The sequence below is a fragment of the Scyliorhinus torazame genome, chromosome 4 (genome assembly GCF_047496885.1).
Source record: "Scyliorhinus torazame isolate Kashiwa2021f chromosome 4, sScyTor2.1, whole genome shotgun sequence".
Lineage (NCBI taxonomy): Eukaryota > Metazoa > Chordata > Chondrichthyes > Carcharhiniformes > Scyliorhinidae > Scyliorhinus > Scyliorhinus torazame.
The window spans coordinates 221,675,991-221,700,788 of NC_092710.1; the positions used below are offsets into that span (position 1 = coordinate 221,675,991).

The 24,798-nt window shown below is 45.1% G+C and overlaps 1 protein-coding gene across 18 annotated transcripts in view; it reads left to right on the top strand.

The window, feature by feature from the left end:
* Positions 1-24,798, top strand: part of fam184ab (family with sequence similarity 184 member Ab) — a 316,427-nt gene that overhangs the window by 94,853 nt on the left and 196,776 nt on the right. For 17 of the 18 annotated variants that reach the window (XR_011940729.1, XR_011940730.1, XR_011940731.1 and 14 more), the window contains exons 2-4: positions 14,937-15,785; positions 18,120-18,255; positions 23,236-23,417. Coding sequence is in view for 12 of the 18 variants with exons in the window: in XM_072499372.1 (XP_072355473.1) it covers positions 14,937-15,785; positions 18,120-18,255; positions 23,236-23,417 (1,167 nt within the window). In the remaining 6 variants the exon portion in view is untranslated. Of the gene's footprint in view, positions 1-2,458; positions 2,480-14,936; positions 15,786-18,119; positions 18,256-23,235; positions 23,418-24,798 lie in introns of those variants that run through there. The other variant, XM_072499381.1, reaches the window with a different exon arrangement.

Below are 24,798 nucleotides of genomic sequence, written 5' to 3' on the forward strand. Positions count from 1 at the left end.
GTGGCCGCATTGTTAATACCGCAAACCAAACGGTCGCGTAACATTTCTGACAAGGTCTCAACATAGTCACAGTACTCCGCAATCCTGCGTAGCCTGGATAGAAAGTCGGCAAGGGATTCTCCTGGGGTCCTCTCAGCGGTATTAAACCGGTAACGCTGGACTATCGTGGACGGGGTTGGGTTAAAATGCTGCCCCACTAAATTCACAAGTTCATCAAAAATTTTGGTGTCTGGCGCAGCTGGGTACGTAAGGCTCCTAATTACCCCAAACGTATGCGGGCCGCAGGCGGTGAGCAAAATGATCATCTGGCGCTCGTTTTCGGTGATATTGCTTGCCCCGAAATAGTAACGCATCCGTTGTGCGTACTGGTTCCAGCTTTCCAGCGCAGCATCAAAAACATCCAAGCGTCCGTACAGAGGCATGGTGTAATAGAAGACAACTTCCAACCTGTATCCCAACAAAAATCAAGGGAGGTGGCTTCAGCAGTGTAGACAGCTATTCACTTTAACCCTTGTCGCCAGTTTTGTGAAGGCCACGAAGAATCCAGCACGAGTTTCAAGGATACAAAGAAATAACTTTTATTTACTCCTTCCTCCTGGTTCCGAACTGGCCAGCTTTATTTATACAGGGAGTCTGCTAATGATTTCTCCGCCCCCCCCTCATTGGGGAAGCTCATACTCCCACAGGATTGTAGGATTGTCATCAGTCCCCAGCCAATGGTAAGCAGGCAGGTTATAACAGTGTGCAATGAGACCTGTTCCTGCTTATTTATTTCCATTTAAAAAAAAAAGATATTAAATTCTCAAGCTGTCATTTGTCCTCATTTTCTGGATTATTGCCCCAGTCCTTTGGATTACGAGTCCAGTAACACAACTATTACATAATCACACCTCAATTAAATGTGGTTAGAACTGTAAGGAGTGCTCTGCTTGTAACCTGCAATATAATCCAGCATACTACTTACTTGTTTAATGCCATCAAATTGCAGTTCAGGCATGGCAAGGGACTAAACTCGTACCTGAAGTCTTTCTTGATAAATTCAATTCCACCCATGAAATAAATGGTTTTACTTTTAATATCTGGAGCTTTAATTCATCTGTATTAGACAAAATAACAAAATAATCAATTTCCGGAGCAGTGTCTTCATGTAACTCACCTTTGCTGCAGCTGTAGTGGCCAATCCTGAGAGGCATATTCTGCCGCAAGTATTGTGCCAAGCTACCAAGTGTTAGTTGCAGGTTGTTAATTCTGATGTTGGAGTATGTTGCCAAGTCATTGTAGCCACTAGTCATTGTGCTGGTGCACACCAGCCCACAGGACGTGTCACCACTTTCATTTGTTGTCAGCTAGCTACCCCCAAGCATAATGTGTTTTTGTCTTCACTTTAAACCTTGGTAGATTGTAGAGTATTATGTGCCAGGGTTTAGAGAACACCAAAGTATACCATGGAGTTTACCTGACCCACAACTTTAAATAGATTTTGGTTATGGGGAGCACAAGGACCCACTTTACAGGTGTGGTGCAAAAGAGAGCTAAAGTATGTTTAAAACAAAACAATGTTTATTCTATGAATCTGGTTAACGTTTTATAAACGCACAGTAAACATCTGATCAACTACAAACACTGATACTTTCCCTAATACAATATTCTATAGGTAACTCTTAATAACTTCCCAAACAACATCCATAAGTTAGATCCTTTTAAAAATAAAGACAGCAGGTTTACATGCTCTATGGAAAAGAGCATTACTTTGAAATCATCAATGATCTGGAGACATTCTTTAGCTTGTAGAGAGAGAGATCATTATACAGCTGCTTGCTTTGAATGCAGCTATCCACCTCTTAAAACAAAACCAAAAACCCATTGCAGCTACCAACTCAAATCAAAAGTGAAAGACAGACAGCCCAGCTCCACCCACACACTGACATCACTGCAACTATTTGATAAACCCCCATTTCTTAAAGTACATCCATCTCACACTAATTTACCATCTAACCTAGTATATAAGCAGCTCTTTCCATATCTGGGGGAAGGCAAACATCAGGAGCATGAAAAAGATGTCGCCCAACAGAATGGGCACTAGTTTGCAGTCCCGTGTCAGTCCATTGTTCACTCTGAAACCATCTGAAGTGAAGTTATCAATCTGTACAGTGTGTATTTTGTCATGGGAGGAGCAGACAAGACTGAGGAGCTTTGGTACACTCTGATGATTTTTACATCGTGTTTCTCCTATAGGATGGAGCCTACTTTCTAGTGGAGGAGACCATAAAGATGTGGCAATAATTGGAATATTCCCTACTTGAGCAGTTAGGCTGGGATTCCATCTATTGGTGTCTTTCTGTTTGTGAAGCAGTCTGTGGCCTATTCGATCTCCAGTGATAACTCATCCAAAACAGGAAGCTGTGGGAGAACGTCAAGTGTGGACTGGAAGATGTCGTAGCCATGTTCAGCACAGCGGGACATCTGTTTACTTTTGTTGGTGAATATATCATCTGCTGACTTCAGGGGGCTTGGTATGGTGATGGTATGGCCAAGCACTCTCTTGATCCCGTCATACATAGCTCTTAGATTTCCATTGTCGCAGGCAGTTTGGATTTCTTGGCATAAGTTGATCCAGTGTTTATTTGCACTGTATCTCCCTATCTTTTGCATGGCTGTCTTGGCTATTGTCAGGTCTCATGCACTCTTTTAGCTATTGGGTTCTTTTGTGCGTGATGTTGACTTTGCTTTTTTGCATCAATGACGGATGTCACCTCAGCCAAGTCAGTCTCAAATCAATCCACTAAATGATGCTCTTGATGCTTTGTAGATGAGGCACTTAGTGACATCCAAGCTTCATTGATACTCCATTGGTGCTCCTGGATAGCAGTCGTTCTAGCAATAGTATCAAGTGCTGGAATTTGGCATCAGTATTGTGTAAGGAATATTGATGATAATCATTATAATCTTTATTAGTGTCACAAGTAGGCTCACACTAATACTGCAATGAGGTTACTGTGAAAGCCCCTCGTCGCCACATTTCGCACCTGTTCGGGTATACTAAGGGAGAATTTAGAATGCCTAATTCACCTAGCAAGCACGTCATTCGAGACTTGTAGGAGGAAACTGGAGCACTTGGAGGAAACCCACGCAGACACTGGGAGAATGTGCAGACTCCACACAGTGATTCAAGCAAGAGTGCTAACCACTGTGCTACCATGCTGCCCAAAAAATAATTGGATACTCTAAATTGACGGGGCTGATGCGCTGACTCCGCACAGACAGTGACCCAAGCCGGGAATTGAACCTGGGACCGTGGTGCTGTGAAGCAACAGTGCTAACCACAGTGCTACCAAGAAGAGATATGTGGCAGGTTATTGCGTTTGGAATTGTGAAACTTTCAGAGAAGCACCTTCACTCTCCTACTGACAAGAGGGTAGTTGGTGTTGCGATAGAACATAGAACATAGAACAATACAGCGCAGTACAGGCCCTTCGGCCCACGATGTTGCACCGAAACAAAAGCCACCTAACCTACACTATGCCATTATCATCCATATGTTTATCCAATAAACTTTTAAATGCCCTCAATGTTGGCGAGTTCACTACTGTAGCAGGTAGGGCATTCCACGGCCTCACTACTCTTTGCATAAAGAACCTACCTCTGACCTCTGTCCTATATCTATTACCCCTCAGTTTAAAGTTATGTCCCCTCGTGCCAGCCATATCCATCCGCGGGAGAAGGCTCTCACTGTCCACCCTATCCAACCCCCTGATCATTTTGTATGCCTCTATTAAGTCTCCTCTTAACCTTCTTCTCTCCAACGAAAACAACCTCAAGTCCATCAGCCTTTCCTCATAAGATTTTCCCTCCATACCAGGCAACATCCTGGTAAATCTCCTCTGCACCCGCTCCAAAGCCTCCACGTCCTTCCTATAATGCGGTGACCAGAACTGTACGCAATACTCCAAATGCGGCCGTACCAGAGTTCTGTACAGCTGCAACATGACCTCCCGACTCCGGAACTCAATCCCTCTACCAATAAAGGCCAACACTCCATAGGCCTTCTTCACAACCCTATCAACCTGGGTGGCAACTTTCAGGGATCTATGTACATGGACACCTAGATCCCTCTGCTCATCCACACTTTCAAGGACTTTACAATTAGCCAAATATTCCGCATTCCTGTTATTCCTTCCAAAGTGAATCACCTCACACTTCTCTACATTAAACTCCATTTGCCACCTCTCAGCCCAGCTCTGCAGCTTATCTATAACCCTCTGTAACCTGCTACATCCTTCCACACTATTGACAACACCACCGACTTTAGTTTCGTCTGCAAATTTACTCACCCACCCTTCTGCGCCTTCCTCTAGGTCATTGATAAAAATGACAAGCAGCAACGGCCCCAGAACAGATCCTTGTGGTACTCCACTTGTGACTGTACTCCATTCTGAACATTTCCCATCAACCACCACCCTCTGTCTTCTTTCAGCTAGCCAATTTCTGATCCAAATCTCTAAATCACCCTCAATCCCCAGCCTCCGTATTTTTTGCAATAACCTACCGTGGGGAACCTTATCAAACGCTTTGCTGAAATCTATATACACCACATCAACTGCTCTACCCTCGTCTACCTGTTCAGTCACCTTCTCAAAGAACTCAATAAGGTTTGTGAGGCATGACCTACCCTTCGCAAAGCCATGCTGACTATCCCTGATCATATTATTCCTATCTAGATGATTATAAATCTTGTCTCTTATAATCCCCTCCACGACTTTACCCACTACAGACGTGAGGCTCACCGGTCTATAGTTGCCGGTGTTGTCTCTGCTCCCCTTTTTGAACAAAGGGACCACATTTGCTGTCCTCCAGTCCTCTGGCACTATTCCTGTAGCCAATGATGACATAAAAATCAAAGCCAAAGGCCCAGCAATCTCTTCCCTGGCCTCCCAGAGAATCCTAGGATAAATCCCATCAGGTCCCGGGGACTTATCTATTTTCAGCCTGTCCAGAATTGCCAACACCTCTTCCCTACGTACCTCAATGCCATCTATTCTATTAGCCTGGGGCTCAGCATTCTCCTCCACAACATTATCTTTTTCCTGAGTGAATACTGACGAAAAATATTCATTTAGTATCTCGCCTATCTCTTCAGACTCCACACACAATTTCCCATCCCTGTCCTTGACTGGTCCTACTCTTTCCCTAGTCATTCGCTTATTCCTGACATACCTATAGAAAGCTTTTGGGTTTTCCTTGATCCTTCCTGCCAAATACTTCTCATGTCCCCTCCTTGCTCGTCTTAGCTCTCTCTTTAGATCCTTCCTCGCCAACTTGTAACTATCCATCGCCCCAACCGAAACTTCACACCTCATCTTCACATAGGCCTCCTTCTTCCTCTTAACAAGAGATTCCACTTCCTTGGTAAACCACGGTTCCCTCGCTCGACGCCTTCCTCCCTGCCTGACCGGTACATACTTATCAAGAACACGCAGTAGCTGATCCTTGAACAAGCCCCACTTATCCAGTGTGCCCAACACTTGCAGCCTACTTCTCCACCTTATCCCCCCCAAGTCACGTCTAATGGCATCATAATTGCCCTTCCCCCAGCTATAACTCTTGCCCTGCGGTGTATACTTATCCCTTTCCATCATTAACGTAAACGTCACCGAATTGTGGTCACTGTCCCCAAAGTGCTCTCCTATCTCCAAATCCAACACCTGGCCTGGTTCATTACCCAAAACCAAATCCAACGTGGCCTCGCCTCTTGTTGGCCTGTCAACATATTGTTTCAGGAAACCCTCCTGCACACACTGTACAAAAAACGACCCATCTATTGTACTCGAACTATATCTTTTCCAGTCAATATTTGGAAAGTTAAAGTCTCCCATAATAACTACCCTGTTACTTTCGCTCATATCCAGAATCATCTTCGCCATCCTTTCCTCTACATCCCTAGAACTATTAGGAGGCCTATAAAAAACTCCCAACAGGGTGACCTCTCCTTTCCTGTTTCTAACTTCAGCCCATACTACCTCGGAAGAAGAGTCCCCATCTAGCATCCTCTCCGCCACCGTAATACTGCTCTTGACTAGCAGCGCCACACCTCCCCCTCTTTTGCCTCCTTCTCTGAGCTTACTAAAACACCTAAACCCCGGAACCTGCAACATCCATTCCTGTCCCTGCTCTATCCATGTCTCCGAAATGGCCACAACATCGAAGTCCCAGGTACCAACCCATGCTGCCAGTTCCCCTACCTTGTTTCGTATACTCCTGGCATTGAAGTAGACACACTTCAAACCACCTACCTGAACACTGGCCCCCTCCTGCGACGTCAAATCTGTGCTCCTGACCTCTATACTCTCATTCTCCCTTACCCTAAAACTACAATCCAGGTTCCCATGCCCCTGCTGCATTAGTTTAAACCCCCCCAAAGAGCACTAACAAATCTCCCCCCCAGGATATTTGTGCCCCTCAGGTTCAGATGTAGACCATCCTGTCTGTAGAGGTCCCACCTTCCCCAGAAAGAGCCCCAGTTATCCAAAAATCTGAATCCCTCCCGCCTGCACCATCCCTGTAGCCACGTGTTTAAATGCTCTCTCTCCCTATTCCTCATCTCACTATCACGTGGCACGGGCAACAACCCAGAGATAACAACTCTGTTCTAGTTCTGAGCTTCCATCCTAGCTCCCTGAAAGCCTGCCTGACATCCTTGTCCCCTTTCCTACCTATGTCGTTAGTGCCAATGTGGACCACGACTTGGGGCTGCTCCCCCTCCCCCTTAAGGACCCGGAAAACACGATCCGAGACATCACGTACCCTTGCACCTGGGAGGCAACATACCAAACGCGAGTCTCTCACGCTCCCACAAAATCTCCTATCTGTGCCCCTGACTATCCAGTCCCCAATTACTAATGCTCTGCTCCTCTCCCCCCTTCCCTTCTGAGCAACAGGGACAGACTCCGTGCCAGAGGCCCGTACCCCATGGCTTACCCCTGGTAAGTCCCCCCCCCCACAAGTATCCAAAGCGGTATACTTGTTTCTCAGGGGAACGACCGCAGGGGATCCCTGCACTGACTGCTTTTTCCCAGTCCCTCTTACAGTTACCCATCTATCTCCAATCTTTGGTGTAACTAATTCCCTGAAGCTGCTATCTATGACCCCTTCTGCCTCCCGAATGATCCGAAGTTCTTCCAACTCCAGCTCCTGTTCCCTAACTCGGTCTTGGAGGAGCTGGAGATGGCAGCACTTCCTGCAGGTAAAATCAGCAGGGACACTAACTGCATCCCTCACCTCAAACATCCTGCAGGAAGAACATTGCACTCCCTTCCCTGCCATTCCTCTAACCTTCTATCAAGATCTGGCTAACAACTAACTTAAATTTTTATAAAAAATAATAATTATATAATAAAATATGGTACTTACCTCAGACCAATGGGTTTTATTATTAGGTTAGAGGAGGAGGGTGGGTGGGAGACACTACACGTGTAGTGTCTCGGGTTTCCTCTCCACCAGAATTTATTGGTGAGGGTCTTCCCAGACGTCCGCGGGTCGACTTCCTGTTCCCGCCTAAAAACTAATTTAAAAAAAAAAAGAAAAATTCTCAGCTCCTGCTGAAATTGACTAACCAGCCAGCTCCACTCCCGCTGAAATCGACTGGCCTGCCCCTGCAAAGACAAGTGCTTTTAAAGGTTGACTTACCTCCCAGCAACCTCCTTCCGCAATGCTCCCGCTGAAACTGACTCACCAGCTGTTCTCACGCCGAAATCGACTGGCCTGCCCCTGCAAAGACAAGTGCTTTTAAAGGTTGACTTACCTCCCAGCAACCTCCTTCCGCAATGCTCCCGCTGAAACTGACTCACCAGCTGTTCTCACGCTGATCTGCGCTCAGTGTAGGTATGGCGAACACTAGGAAGATTACACCTTCCTATGATGGTCAAGTACAGTTGGTGTCAATGTGCAGACCTTGGGTGATACCATAATACCTTGTGGTGATTATACCTTGTGGTGATATTTGCCCTGAAAAAAGGTGCTGGTGATTCAGAGGTCATTCAGTGAACAAGGCTCAAGAGGCGTTGCCCTTTATCGTTGATCCTTCTCACCCTATGACAATGGAAGCATATCGGCCATGAATCACTTAGCATAGAACGTGCATTGAAGCCGCAGATAGGCGTAGAAATGCTCTTTGTCTGAGATGCTGGCACGCGCAATTGGTGAATAGGCGCATATGATGTTGATTGCGCCTCCGTCGGATGGCAGCCTGCGAGGGTTCCAGATGTAATGGTGCAGAAGTGGGAGGAAAAACCATTGCAAAACATTCTCTGCTGTAATTTGTGGATAAGATTGGAGTCGGGCAGGATTAGTGCCACTGATCTTGACTACAGAGGAACGGTGTTGGTAGAGGATGGTAGGAGGCCGAAAAGGCAAAGTGTACCATGGTGACAGCCACACTGAATGTTATCTGATTTCATTGCTATATCATAGATGGAAATCAGATAGATATCTTTTAGATTTGGAGTTGTGGGAACGATGTGCATGGAATTATGAGGCAACAGTATATTCAAGGACTTTGGAAAGGAAGTTGAGGTTGAATATGGGGCAGTAGTTTGGGAGGTGAAGTTTTTTTTGAGGATCAGGATGATGACTAGATTTGGAAGGGAGCAAGATTGTATCAAAGAAATGGGAGCCATTTTTTAAAATAAACCTTTTATTGAGGTATTTATGGTTTTACAACAACAACAAAATAAACAATGTACATGAATTTATAAACATAGTGCAAAAGCCGTCTTCCTCCCTTACAGGTCCCACCTTTACTAACCCCCTACTCTAAACTAAGCTAACCCCCCCTCCCCTCTGCTGACAGTTAATTTTCCGCAAAGAAGTCGACGAATGGCTGCCACCTCCGGACGAATCCTAACATTGACCCTCTCAAGGCGAACTTGATTTTCTCCAAGCAGAGAAAGCTAGCCATGTCAGACAGCCAGGTCTACGACTTTGGGGGCTTTGAGTTCCATCCAGCTAATAATATCTGTCTCCGGGCTACCAGGGAAGCAAAGGCCAGAACATCTGCCTCTTTCTCCTTCTGGATTCCGGGATCTTCCGACACTCTGAAAATCACCACCTCTGGACTCTGTGCCACCCTTGTTTTTAACACCTTGGGCATGACATCCGCAAACCCCTGCCAGAATCCCCTCAGCTTTGAGCATGTCCAGAACCTATGGACATGGTTCGCTGGCCCTCCCGCACACCTTGCTCACCGATCTTCTACCCCAAAGAACCTGCTCATCTGGGTCACTATCATGTGAGCCCAGTGAACGGCCTTGAATTGTATCAGGCTGAGCCTGGCACAGTTTGGGGACGTGTTGACTCTACTCAACGCGTCGGCCCAGAGACCATCCTCTATCTCTCCTCCCAACTCCTCTTCCAACTTGCGCTTCAGTTCCTCAGTCTGCGTCTCCTCCGACCCCATGAGTTCCTTGTAAATGTCAGAGACCCTCCCTTCTCCCACCCACACTCTAGAAACTACCCTGCCTGTATCCCCCTGGTGGTAGGCGCGAGAAGATTGAAACCTGCCTGCGGAGGAAGTCCCAATTCGTTTCCTACATTCGGTACCTAAATGTGTTTCCCCGTGCCAATCCAACTTTCCCCTCCAGCTCCCCCAGGCTAGGAAAGCTCCCCTCTATTAACATATCCCCCATCCTCTTAATCCCTGCTCTCTGCCATCTCCAAAACCCTCCATCCATCCTTCCCGGGGCAAACTGGTGATTATTACAGATTGGAGACCACACCGATGCTCCCACATGCCTCCTCCATTGCCCTCAGGGCCGCCACCACCACGGGGCTGGTGGAGTACCGTGCCGGCGGGATCGGCAGAGGCGCTGTTATCAACGCCCCCAAGCTGGTGCCCTTGCATGAAGCCGCCTCCACACGCTCCCATATCGACTCTTACCCCCACCACCCACTTCCTGATCATGGCTATGTTCGCCGCCCAATAGTAATTACTGAAGTTCGGCAGTGCTCAAGCATCCCCTTTTTTAACCCGCACATACAAAGCCATTGATTACCTTATTGACCCGTTTAAAGAAGGACCGCGGAATAAAGATGGGGAGACACTGAAACACAAACCGGAATCTCGGGAGGACCATCATTTTCACTGTCTGCACCCCTCCCAGCTAGTGACAACGGGAGCGTGTCCCATCTCCGAATATTGTCCTTCATTTGGTCTACTAGTCGAGCCAGATTTAGCTTGTGCAGCCGTTCCCATTTCCGTGCCACCTGGATGCCTAGGTACCGAAAGCTTTCCCCTACAACTCTAAATGGCAGTTCCCCCAGTCGTCTCTCCTGCCCCCTTGCCTGGACCGCAAACATCTCACTTTTCCCCATATTTAGTTTATACCCCGAAAACCAGCCGAGTTCCCCCAGAATCCTCAATTTCTCCCATCCCCTCTAATGGATCCAATACATACAGGAGCAGGTCATCTGCGTAAAGCGAGACTGTGTTCCACTCCCCCCCCGGACCAGCCCCTTCCAGCCCTTTGAGGCTCTCCGCGCAATTGCCAGCAGCTCTATGTCTAACGCGAACAACAGTGGGTAGAGGGGGCATCCCTGTCTCGTCCCCGATGCAGCCTAAAATAGTCCGCTGTTGTCCTATTCGTCCGTACGCTCGCACCAGGAGCCTAATATCTGACCCAGTCAATAAAGTCCCGCCCAAATCCGAACCGTCCCGGTACATCTCACAAATATTCCCATTCTACCCAATCAAAAGCCTTCACTGCATCCATTGCGATCCCTACCTCCACCTCCCGACCTTCCGGGGGGCATCATGATCACATTTAACAACCTTCTTACATTGGCCTTCCCTTAACAAACCTTGTCTGGTCCTCCCCAATAACATCCGGAACACAATCCTCAATCCTAGAGGACAATATTTTGGCCAGCAGTTTGGCGTCCACATTCAACAGGGATATCGGCCTATAGGACCCACACAGCTCCGGGTCCTTGTCCGTTTCAGGATCAATGCGATTGTGGTCTGTGACGTTGTCGGGGGAAGCACCCCACGCTCCCTTGCCTCATTGAATGTCCTCATCAACAGCGGCCCCAGTATCCCAGAGAACGTTTTGTACGCGTCCGGCCCCGGGGCTTTACCCGACTGCATGGCCTTCAGACCCTCCGCTATTTCTTCCAACCCGATCGGGGCCCCAAGCCCTTCTACCAACCCCCCCAACCCCCGTCCACCCTCGGGAAATTCAGCCCCCTTAAGAAGTGACTCATCTCCTCCGGCCCCGCTGGGGGTTCCGACCCGTAACAGCCTACTGTAAACCTCCTTGAACGCCTTATTCACCCCTGCTGAGTCTCCAACCAGGCTCCTTTACTTTCCCTATCTCCTTGGCTGCCTCCCTCTTTCTAAGCTGCTGTGCAAGCATTCTGCTGGCATTCTCCCCATGCTCATAGATCTCCCCTCTCACCTTCCTCAGCTGCTCTGCGCCCTCCCTGTAGTTAACAAGCCAAACTCCGCCTGTAGCCTTCGTCGTTCCCTTAAAAGCCCTGCCTCTGGGGTCTCCGCATAACTCCTGTCGGGCCTGCAATATCTCCTTTATCAGTCGGCCCATCTCTGTCTACCTTCTCCCGTATCTGCACTGTAAATTTGATGATAATTTATGATTAATCTAGGACAAAGGTTCAGCACAACATCGTGGGCCGAAGGGCCTGTTCTGTGCTGTATTTTATTTATTTTTTCTATGTATGGGCCCGTATCGAGATCAGCTCTCCTCTAACCACCGCCTTCAATGCCTCCCAGACCACCGCTGCCGAAACTTCACCCTTGTCGCTGTCTACTTCCAGGTAGTTCTGAATACATTTCCTCAGCCGCCCGCACACCTCTTCATCAGCTAAAAGTCCCAAGTCCAGCCTCCAGTGCGGGCGCTGGCTACTTTCCTTGCTAACCTGTAGGTCAACCCAGTGCAGGGCATGATCTGAGATTGTAATCGCCGTATCCACCACCCCGTCAGTAGAGTCCTGTTCAAAATTTAAAAAATCAATCCGTGAGTACACGTTATGCACGTGTGAGTAGAAGAAAACTCCTTCACTCTCTGCTGCCCAAATCTCCATGGGTCACCCCCCCCCCCCCCCCCCCCCCAACCCCCATCTGCTCCAAGAACCCCTTTAGCTCCTTTGCCATTGCTGGCACACTGCCCGACTTTGAGCTCGACCGGTCTAAACCAGGATCAATAACTGTGTTGAAGTCCCCTCCCATGACAACATATGCAAATCTACGTCCGGGATCTTACCCAGCATCCTCTTTATAAACTCCACATCATCCCAATTTGGCGCATACACATTTACTAGTACCACCTGCAACCCCTCCAGTTTCCCACTGACCATAATGTACCGGCCTCCCACACCCGTAACTATTCTTCCCGCCTCAAAGGCCACTCACTTATTAATCAGGATCGCGCCCCCTCTAGTTTCCGTGTCCAGCCCCGAGTGAAAAACCTGTCCCAACCATCCCTTCCTTAATCTGATCTGATCAGCTACTCTGAGGTGCGTCTCCTGTAGCATTACCACATCCGCCTTCAATCCCCTCAGATGCGCGAACATGTGTGCCCTCTTAACCGGCCCATTTAGTCCTCCTACAGTCCAGGTGATCAGCCTAGTTGGGGGGCTCATCTCCCCCCCCCCCCCCCCCCCCCCCCCCCACCCCCTTCGCCGATCAGCCATCACCTTTCTTGGGCCAGTCTCCAGCCCGCGCCCCATGCCTCCACCGGCCCGCCCTCAGGCAGCCTCCGCCCCTGACCTCCTTTCTGTTCCTCAGCAACAGTCCCTCCCTCGTCAGCAGAACATCTCCCCTTCCCCCGTAACAGTACAATGTAAACCGACACCTTCGACAAGCATAACATCTGCTCATCCCCCACTGCGCTTCTGTGAGCTAGCCCGCCCAGCTAGCTTGGTGACCCCCGCCCATGGCGCCAGACATTCTCCCACCTATTGTTCCCCCCCTGCCGCTCATACACACATACTCAAACGAAGAACCAGTCACAACACAATTGCCCTAGAAAAAAAAAACGATAAACAAAGAAAAGATCAAACAGAAGATCCAGCATCTAACAAACACACCTCCATCCCCCATCAGTGCAAATGTAATCTTTAACTCACTCCACTCTGCAACTGGCCCCAAATCAATATATAAGGCATTAAGAAGTAACGTCCAAAAAACAAGAAACTTTTTTAACGTGAACGTTGCAGCAAAGTTCAAAGTCCGCAGTCCGCCACCAGTCCTTTCCTTTTCGCGAAGTCCATCGCTTCCTCGGGCGACTCGAGATAAAAATGTTGCTCCTCATACGTGACCCAGAGACCGGCCGGATACTGCGGTCCAAACTTCACCTTTTTTTGCTCTTCTCCTGGCTACCTCTGCACTCGGGTCCTGATAGATCCGAAGGATACTGCTCTCCCATTTACAGCTCCGAGTCTGCCTGGCCCACTTCAAAATATGCTCCTTGTCCAAGTACCTGTGGAATCTCACCACCATTGCCCTCGGGGAGTCCTCCACTCGCGGCTTCCTTGCGAGTGCTCTGTGAGCCCTGTCCACGTCCAAGGGTCGGGAGAACGTCCCATCCCCCAGCAACTTCTCGAACATGCCCGCTATGTATGTCCCAGCGTCCGCTCCTTCGGAGACCAACGATTCTCAGTTTCTGCCGGTGGAATCTATTCTCTAGGTCCTCCACCTTCTCCAGGAGCCTTTTCTGCTGCTCTCTCAGCCTCCCCACCTCCAACTCCACCGCAGTTTGACGTTCCTCCTGCTCAGCCAGCACCTTCTCTACTTTCTGGTTCGCCCGATCTTGAGCATCCAATCTGAGCTCCAGCCGCGCAATTGATTCTTTAATCGGGTCCAAGCATTCCTGTTTCTGCTTGGCGAACCCCCCCGGAAATCTTGCATCAGCTGCTCTGTTGACCGCTGGGTCGATGAGTCAGGACGCCGGTCATTCGCCATGCTTTCCCCAGCTGCAGCTTCAGCCCAAGCCTTCTCTGTTCATCTGTTTCTTCCTTTGCGAGCACTTCTAGTCCTCCTCTCTATGCACCGATGTGGGAATCCAATCAACAATGGCCTCCAGCATCAATTTTCCAAATCAGGTCCGGTAAAAATTTGGGGGGAAAAGGTCCAAAGGTCCGACCCGAGCGGGAGCCACCAAATGTGCGACCTGCTCCTTCATAGCCGCCACCGGAAGTCCCGAAAATGGAGCCATTTACAATATTAATTAACGGGGCTGAGCAAAAGAAGTTGGATGATCAGTAGTTTAGTGGGAACAGGGTTGGGGGTGCAGGAGGTGGGTCACATGGATCAGATGAGCTTGGGGAGGGGCGATAAGGCGGCATGGTGGCACAGTGGTTAGTACTGTTGCCTCACAGCTCCAGGGCCCCGGGTTCAATTCTGGCCTTTGGTATCTGTCTGCGTGGGTTTCCTCTGGGTGTTCCGGTTTCCTTCCACAGTCCAAAGATGTGCAGGTTGGGTGGATTGGCCATGCTAAATTGCCCTTAGTGTCCAAAAAGGTTCGGTAGGGTTACTGGGTTACGGGCATAGGATGGAGGCATGGGCTTAAGAAGGGTGCTCTTTCCCAGGCCGGTGCGGACTTGATGGGCCTCCTTCTGCACTGTAAATTCTATGGCAAGCTAATAAGAGTTTCAAGTTCAGGGCTATGACAGTTCTCCACAAGGCAGATCTTTATTCCTATTCATAAAGGGGTGAACACATTTTTTTCAGTTATATGAAACATTATTTTGTATGGTTTAAAAATCCTTACAAAATGGGGTTTGCTGGTTTTTAATCGCACAGACACGATGGGCCGAAGGGCCTTTTCTGTGCTGTAGGACTCTATGACTGTAAAATAATAAATATTATTTTTTTACATGAACAATGCTCTGACTGATCCATTAGTACAACGTATGTCATTTTTTTGCAGGTGATCTATGCTTTGAATACTAAAAATGATGAACATGAGGCTGCTATTGAGGCACTCAAAGAGGCACATGAGGATGAAATCCAACAAATTTTTGATGAAACAAAAGAGAAGATTCTTCAGTACAAGGGTAAAATTAATGAAGAAGTAGAACTAAGGAAGAAAATTCAGTCCTTGGAAGAATCTCTGGAACAGCATGAACAGATGAAACAGAAAGCACTGGCGGAATTTGAAGCTTATAAGCAACAAGTTGAAGATATGCAGCTTTCTGCAGGGTCCCATCAAATGCAAGGTTTTGCGGTTATGTCTAGAAACATCCAAGAAATTAAGGAAAACTTTGATGATAAGTTACAACAGTTTATCCAATTAGAGACTCAGTTTGGACAGAATAAACAGCAAACTTTGGAAGATCTGGAGGCAGCTCACAAGCTAGAGATCCAAAATCTTTTGAGCTCTCATCACAATCTGCATGAAACTTCAAGTAAACAACAGGAAAAGTTACAGCAGCTGCTGAACGATGAACTAATTTCTACAAATAATAAAATTAAAGAACTTGCACTCTCAAAGCAGAAGCTAGTGGAAGAATTTGAAGCTAAATTCAGCAAAGCTCAAGCCTTTCACAAATATGAAATTGAAGGCTTAAAATCTCAACAGACGTCGGAAAATTTGCTTCAGTGGAAACAGAAGGAATCTCAGCTGAAGACAGAATTTCAAATTCAAGAGACTACTTTGAAAAAGGCACTTGACAAGCTGCAGATGGAATTGCAGATCACTCAGGAGGATGCCAGTCAAATGAGGAAAAAATGTGAACAGTTTCAGGGAGCATTAAACAAAGCAGAAAACATTGTTCAAGTAAGAGCTAATACAAATGATTAGATAAAGTAGCATTTGCTGTCCTGAATTTACAAAATAATTGCAACACGACGAGGATGAATATAACCTGAGTTATGTTTGAACTCGTCTTCTTTTGGAACTTCTCTTTTTTTGTTTATCGACTGGTATGTGTGAAATAACGTTGGTGCTAAATTTACAAGTTCCGCCTATTAACGTCTTAAATACTCAGTCAGTAAAATTAATATTGTGAATCGTGTTTGGATTGAATAATACAGTAGGATATTGTACGAAGAAATTGTTACTCTCATTTTAAAATGTTTAAAACCTGTCAAGCGTGCAAGACTTAATTGGATAACTTTGAAGTAGTCGGGAAAGAAAATTGCCTTTGAACTGCCCCAATGGTATCATTAATTTTGATTTGAAACTCCCTAACCGACCCCAATAGCTTGGCTAATTAAGTCACCATGCAGTTTAGCACTTGTCATTCAGGCGCAAATGCCTCAACTTTCAATTCTCAGGCAAACATGAATTTGCAGTTTTCACTGGCCTGTGGCACCGTCCAGCAATATCTGGATACTGAAACCCAAGAGACAGTAGCAGTGCTGAGCATTAGAAAATTGCAAATGGTGGACCCAGATTTTCATTGAGTCAGAATGACTCTGGACCGTTTAATAAGCTTGGCTGGGACTTGATTTTGGAATTTCTGCCACCTTTCACAGAATCACAGAATACTACAGTGCAGGAGAGGCCCTTCGGCCCATTGAGTCTGCACCGACGCATGAAAGGCCCTGCCCTCGCCATCTAGCCCCATTTGCCAGAACTTGGCCCATAGCCTTGAAAATTATGGTATGCCAAGTACTTATCCAGGTACTTTTTAAAGGATGAGAGGCATCCCGCCTCTACCACCCTTCCAGGCAGTGCATTTCAGACCGTCACCATTCTCTGGATAAAAACGTATTTCCTCAAATTCCCCCTAAATCCCCCCTTTGAACCTGTGTCCTCTTGTAACTGACCCTTCAATTAAAGGGAACAACTGCTCCCTATACACCCTGTCCATGTCCCTCATAATCTTGTACACCTCAATCAGGTCACCCCTCCGTCATTTCGGCTGCAGGGAAAATAACCCAAGACTATTCAACTTCTCTTCATAACTTAAATGTTCCATCCCAGGCCCCTCAGCCAAGCATGCAAGATTAGCTCAGCACGAAACTTGCTGTGACAACTGAAGAGCACTGTTGCTTGATTGGCATCATAAAGATGGCAATCAAGCAAAAGCAACAGTGCTCTTCAGCTGTTACTTAAGTTACTTTTTCTGTGATTTATTTTGTCAGTGTCTCATTGTTTACTTGCAGTGTGAAGTGCTTGAAGGCTCTGCTATTGATACTTTAATGGCCTGTATGGTACTTATAACGGTTGTAGGAACAGAATATTTTTTTCAAAAGAATATTTGTGGGTGTTTTTTTTCCACAGTTCCACTCATGACATTGTTACTACAGGGTTCACTGGTTCTGCACGCCATGTATACTGGGTGAATGGGCATGGAAAGGTTATTAATTGGCATGGACGGTATGAAGGACCATGGGGGTAGGTCGAGGGCATGAGCAGGTATTTGGCCTGAAATGGGCCATGAGGTGGGTGAGTGGGTGCATAAGTTGCATGGTGGTATCGAGAGTGAATGCGGGGCTGTCGGGTGAGGTCTAGAAGGCCTAAAATATCATAATACAACTGGGATGAAGTCCTAGAGCACATAAGGTATGCCTTTTAACCAGCCTGCCTGGGCAGTCAGCTGCCTCCGTGGTCACGTATGCTCACTTTCTGGGTCAGCGGGCTCAATCCTTTCCTGCACCCACCCTCCCAGAGTAAAGATTGGACCATTCAGGGGCTTTTCTACTGACATATATGGGAAATTGTGTGGCTGGAGCTTACACGACTTTACTGTGAAAATCTGGCTATCAATATTTCCTTAACTGCAGTCACTTTGCATAAGAAGTCCACTCTTACCTGGACATAGTATTGTCTCATTGGACATAATTCTTGGAGGCAGTGGGTGGCAGGGATGTGAGTAGATTTTTGTCTCTGAACTAGATCTTCCAAAATATTGGCACAGATAAAGAAGAAAGCCACTTTCTCTGATGTCTTCTGTCTTTATCTGGGGAAACAATACCGTTGGCATGGAATTTCCATATGATTGTTATAGATCAAATGTGGCATGAAACTATTAAAATTGGCTATCCCACTTTCTTTTTAACTTCTTTTTTTGATGTATGTGATATAACAACATTGAATTCTAAAAAAGGAGGCCAGTTGTAACAAATGATCTTTTCCTAAGAAATATGCTATATGTTCTTTCAGATGCTTCAGCATCAGCTGAAAGAGGGTCAAGAAAAAGCTGATGGTACTCTTACAAAACAAAAGCAGTTAGAAGATGAACTGCTGACTTGTAAAGACTGTATTCAACAGCAGTCCACAGAATTGCTGCTTAAATCAAGTAGGTCTTTTATTTAAAACCCATTTACCTAACTAAAACGGCATTTCCAGTATCCGATGTATTCTAGTTTTCTGACTTTTTCTGTAATAGTTCTGTTTAACACTGCATAATTTGCATCTTAATGGATTAATTGACAGGGTATAAAAGATTTTCTTCATAATGTGAAAGGAGGCAGTGCAGTTAATTTCAAAGAATTCCTGTGCATTGCATTTTCATAATTTTTGAAATTTGAGTTTAGAACTCCAGAGGTATATAATTATTCAATGTGAAACTTAAACGTTTTGACTCATCTTGCATCAAATGCCTTCCAATTTCGAAACACGTTGGCTTGAATTCCCTGCTAAACTGCTAAAAACTCTTAGCAATTTTATGGCCTGGTCATAGGATTTCTAAGATGAATTGTGTATAGTTTAGATTTTGTAGCACAAGGAGTAGGATGTTTGACCAGTCAGACTTCGTCCATCTTGTCAGCCATAGCAGTTTTATTTCTTTTTTAATCCCAAATCCTCAACATTTCTCCAATCTCTTAATTTCCATCCTTCTCAAATTTCCATCCTTCTCAATTTTGCAAGACTCTTACTGGTCCCGCATTTATGATCTCCTGGGGCTGCGTATTCTACATTCTCAAAATGCTTTGCATAAAGGAGTTTTCCTTAGATTCACTTTTAACTGATTTTGTTCCAATTGTAAGATTGTGCTCTCTTGCTCTGGGTGCCCTTGTTAGAGAAGAGTCATGGGAGGCGGTGACATAATGATATTGTCACTGGACTAGTAAACCAGAGACCCAGAGTAATGCTCTGGGGACCAAAGTTCAAATCCCGCCACTGCAGAGGGTGAGATTTGAATTCAATAAAAATCTAGAATTAAAAGTCTAATGATGACCATGAAACCATGTTGATTGCAGTAAAAATCTATCTGTTTCACTAATGTCCTTTACGGAAGTAAATCTGCCGTCCTTATCTGGCTCTGGCCGATACATGGATGTGACTCCAGATCAACAGCAACGTGGTTTACTCTTAACTGCCCCCTCAAGGGCAATTAGGGATGGGCAATAAATGCTAACCCAGCCTGCGATGCCACGACCCATGATCGAATGAAAACAAAAATTCCCTTACAATTTCCTTCAGTATTTTAGATTCTTCAATTAACTCAGCCTTTAACTATCTCATCTCGGGGACTGTAACTCAAGTTTATGCAGATCTCGCCTCAGCAATGTTTTTTCACCCTAAGTATCATCCAATGAATCATGGCGCAACCTCCTCCAGGGTCTGTATATTGTTTCTGAGATAGGGGACTCAGAACTGATCACAATACTCTGTTTAGGTCTGACCAGCACTTTGATTTGTTTTCACTTCAGAATGATTCCCCCTGTATTATTGGCTTCCTGCGGATGACTTTCACTATTTTGTAGATTTTTTTCCCTTAGTGTTAACAGTCTTGAATATACCCAGCTTGGTGATTTATCAGTTTTAACTCTCTTAAATTTAGGGCTTTATAATGTCCATACAAGTAATTTAAATCATTGAGTTTAGTGGTAGACCCCATTCAGATAAGTTGAATAACTTGTTTTATTCAGCAAATATTTCCATAAAATAGTCAATTAATATATGTTCACAATTTTTAGCCATTCTCCTTTTTAATTCTGTTTGAATTTATTTTATTTGTTCAAAGGATTTGCAAGTCCCTGGCAAAACCTGCTTTTATATGTTCTATTGTCCTTGAGAAAGTAATAATGAGTTACTTTCCTGAACCACTGCAGTTCATGTAATATGGTTAGGTATAACCATACTTTTAGGAAGGAAGTTCCAAGATTTTGACTCCGTGACAGTGAAGGAACAGTGATACATTTCTAAGTCCGAATGGGATGTGACTTGGAGGGAAACTTAACAGATGGTTGTGTTCCCATGTACAGCAGCCCTTGGGTGTGAGTGATAGAGCTGGAGGGCTTGGAAGTTGCTGTCAAAGGAATTTTCCCAAGTTGCTGCAGTGCTGCATGATGCAGTAGATGGACACAGCTGTCACTGTGCACTTGTGGAGGAATTGAATTTTTCAGGTGGTGGATGGAGTGCCAGTTAACTGGGCTGCTTTTTCCTGCCTGGTGTTAAGCTTCTTAAGCATTGTTGGAGTTGCACTCATCCAAGCAAATGGGAGAGTATTCCATCACAATGCTGACTTGTCTTTTACAGATGTTCGACAAGCTTTGGGGAATCAGGACATCTCAGTTTCTGACCTCTTGTAGCCACAGTCTTTATATGTTAGTTCAGTTCAGCTTCTGGGTGCGTGATTCAGTGATGATGATGTTTTTGAAATTTAAGGGGGGATGGTTCGATTCTCTCTTGTTGGAGTTGATCATTGCCTTGCACTTGTGTGCATGAATGCTACTTGCCACTTACCAGCCCAAGTCACAAATGGCACTAAATATTGTGCAATCGTTAAGTGAACATCCCAACTTCTGACCTTCTGATCGAATTCTGCTCTTTCATCGATATTTGGACCATGGTTGTTTGAATCTATAAGGAATTTCAGTTCTTTGCCAAGTCTCTGCTGTAATAATTCTCAAAGCATTGTTTACTGACTTCTACAACTACGCAAATTTCTATTTTTCTGTCGAGTCACTTTATATTGTTTTTGGATATTCCTGATTCAGCCGACTGGTTTTCTTCTACTTCGTTTTTGACAGCTTTACTTCGTTTTTGACAGAATTGTTAGTTTGCTATGACTTATTTATATTCATATTATCTTATTAATCAATTTAGGGGCAAGTCTCTTTAAATTGTGCTTGCTATTCTTTGAGATGCTGCATGCTCAATAGTATGTCTTTAACAGAATCGACTGCGGACAACTAATAAAGCTCTTTTCACATTGCCTTGAGGCCCTATTCTTTTGAAGCTGTATATCTGACTGCCGGCTTACCTTAAATCTAGTCAAATTATTCTGCAACATGACAAGATAGGGTACTGCCTCTTTTGTTCCATTAGTAATATGGATTACTTTCAAACATTACATTGAGATGCAAATGTACTCTCCTGGCATTTCAAATACACTGCATCGGAAAACATTCAGGAATGACTTGCAATAGTTCCAATTCTAGACCATTTGGACATTCTGGCATCATTTTCTGAGATACCTCCAGTAAGATAGTGGAGACAGTACAAGAGATGTTTTAGAACATCATGGGTACACAACTGGTGATTTTACTTTGTCTAATCATGTGAATGGGTTGAAAATTATAGGCAATGTGCCCTTGATTTTCTGAACTTTGCTTGCCCTTGAAATTTGAGATTAGTAATTGTATTGGAGATGGTAAAGTCCTTATTAGTACAATCTTTCTCTTTCCACATATCTCTCGCCACTGCTTAAATTAAACTAACGTTTTTGTTTTGATCTAATATTTCGCAACTATTAATAAAGAAGGGGGAAAGAGTCTGATAAACATTTGAAAATTGCTTTGTCTAAGTCTTTCTAATGTGGTGATAAGTAGTAAAAATAAATTGGGTATCATCAAGTTTAGCAAATGTTTTCCTTTAAATTTCAAAAATCACTATGTTGTCTCAAAAAAGGATGGTGAATAACTGACCAAATCAGTCAACTGGAACAGTGGATATTAAACTGAAGAAATTGAATAATATACTGCCCTGACCAAAAAGCAAGTAAAAATTAGAGTAATTGAATAAGCCCTCACAACCATCTTTACTATAAAGTGTATAAGGTTTACAGAATATGATATCATAGTAGCACACTGGGCAGCACAGTAGCACAGTGGTTAGCACAGTTGTTTCATAGCTCCAGGGTCCCAGATTCGATTCCCGGCTTGGGTCACTGTCTGTGCGGAGTCTGCACGTTCTCCCCGCATCTGCGTGGATTTCCTCTGGGTGCTCCAGTTTCCTCCCACAGTCCAAAGATGTGCAGGTTAGGTGGATTGGCCATGATAAATTGCCTTTGGTGTCCAAAAGGTGGGGGTTACGGGGATAACGGGGATAGGGTGGAGGCGTGTGGCTTAAATAGGGTGCTCTTTCCAGGGGCCGGTGCAGACTCAATGGGCCGAATGGCCTCCTGCACTGTAAATTCTATGAATCTAAGTAAGTTTTTATATATTTACCATCTCTAATTTCCCATTTCGTATATTGCCAGTTGTTTTTGTTTTGGAATAAGTATTAAGTTCATTTCAGGAAAGGCAAATATTTTTTACATTTAAAAAGAATGCAGACCTTGATGCCACCTCATTTATTTTTAACATTTTCATTCGCTCGTGCTAGAAAATTTAAACTGTCATCATCCACTTCCTGTGTGAAGAACTTAGATATTCTAGTTGTTGTATGAATACAAGTTGTGCTTGTATGGCAAAAAGTACATTTCTTTGCTTCATACATCGCATTGTTTATTGAGATTATGCAAACTTCTTTGAAAAAACTTTATGCAAGAAAAAATATATAGTTTAAATGTTAAAAAATTCAGCAGATGGATAAAAGAATATCTATGCAGGGATTTTCATTACATCTTAATGCCAAAATCCACTTTACAGCAGTGAATTACTTTTGAAAGTGTAGTCACTGTTATAATGTAGGAAATGCAAGAAACAGTTGGTGCACAGTCACATAAATAGCAATGTGATAGTGAACAAGTAATCTGTTTTCATGATATTGGTTGAGATATAGGTAATAGACACCAAGGGACATTTTCTTTGTGCCATGGAATCTTTTACATTCATGCAAGAGCGCATGTTCTTACGCTCTGTTTAACATCTTTTCTGAAATATGGCACCTCCAGCAGTGCAGCACTCCCTCGGTGCTGGACTGGAGTGTCGGACTCAGTTGTGAGTTCAAGTCTCTCAAGTGGATATTGAATCCACAGCCTTCTAACTCAGAGGTGGAAATTCTACTGCTGAGCCATGGATGGATGTTGGGGTAATTTTAGTATTGAAACACGAGAGACAGAAGGCTACTCAGGATCAAATATAAAATTGCACCATACTGTGTTTAGGTCTGATTGGAACACTTCAAGCTACTCAATTGACCCACGAAGCTACAATCCGGGAGCTGGAATCACAGCATTGCAGGTTAAAGGAGAGGTTAACACACCTTGAGGAAGAAAGGAATATTTTGCACAACAACAACCAGACCTTGGATGAGCGACAGAGGCAACAACTACTGACCATTGAGAAGGTTGTGTTTTTTTATTTGAAATTTTTATTTTCTGTTCCCAAATTTCTGGACCAAAATGGAATGTAATGTGATATATTTTGGAAGCAGCATCAATCGCATTAAGTTCAAAATGACATTGCTGCTTAATCCTTTTGAAAAGTGAATTTCTTTTCCTATGAAAATACATAAGTATGATTTATTTTAAGGACTGATTTGTTTTCTCAACTTCAAATCTCAATATGCTGAAGTTATTTCATATTTTCCATTCGGGTTTACTAAACATTTATTTTTTTCCCCTCACTCTGGTGCTAAAGCTACACCCTTTCACCTCCCTCCCCCACCACCACAACCCTCTGCTCTGGGGTGGGGTGGGGGCTGGGAGGGTACGGGCTGTCAACCCGTCCTCCTGAGCATTCTCCAGCAGCAGGGGAGGCATCAGACTGCCTTCTCACCCGTGGGCCAGTTGAGGCATTTAAAGACTTCTTTCCACTGCCGCAAGGATTTTACTCACAATATAGTGAACTGGCATTGATGGGCAGCTGCTGGGCAAGTGTGGTGTCTCCTTTGCTGGTTCACCACACCCTCCCGCTCCCCGATAATTGTCCCTCACCATATTTCCTTTGGCTCCTTCACACACTCTGTCCACCCGAGCCCCTGACTCCGGTGAGACCCAAGACTTCGTTTTGGCTGTGGTCCATCGGCATTTACACTTCAGGAGCCTTGCATTTCCAGCAGTGCTGCCAACCAGTAAACAAACTGGTCAAGTGGAAGGTGGGCACATCCTGGGTGGGTTTGAGGGTGAGTGGTAGTGCAAGCAAGTGTAAGATTCAGCCTATGACTGCGTATATATCTCGTAATAGGTGCTGGTGAAGTGGGTTTCTACTGCGAGAAGTTAAAGTAGCAAGTTTAACCTATATCTGTCCTGAGCTAGAGTGAGGTTAAACTTGTAATACCAGACAGGTAGACAAATGTGAATTATTTCACAAGAATTGCTTTCCAAATCTAGGCTAAGGATGGGTGCATGGGTGCAGTATGTGTGAAGTGGCATTTTCTAAATTTTCTCGGATATTTTACTGACTATGTATGCATTAATTTATAATATTTGTTGATTGTGTTGAGGATTGATTAAGGGGCATAGTGAAGTACATCATGTGAGGTATAAATTAATACATTTGTGTCCCTGAAATATGAAATTAAAATTAAGAATAAGGGGCTGGACTCTCCGCCGGCAGGGTGCTCCATTTTGCCGGCAGCCTGGGGGTTTCCTGACAGTGTGGGACAGCCCCACAATGGGAAACCCCATTGACCAGCCGGCATAACGGAGCATCCCGCCGGTGGGGTGAACCTGAAATGCGGCGCGGTGGAGAATCCAACTCAAGGTTTCTGGCACAACAGCAAAGCA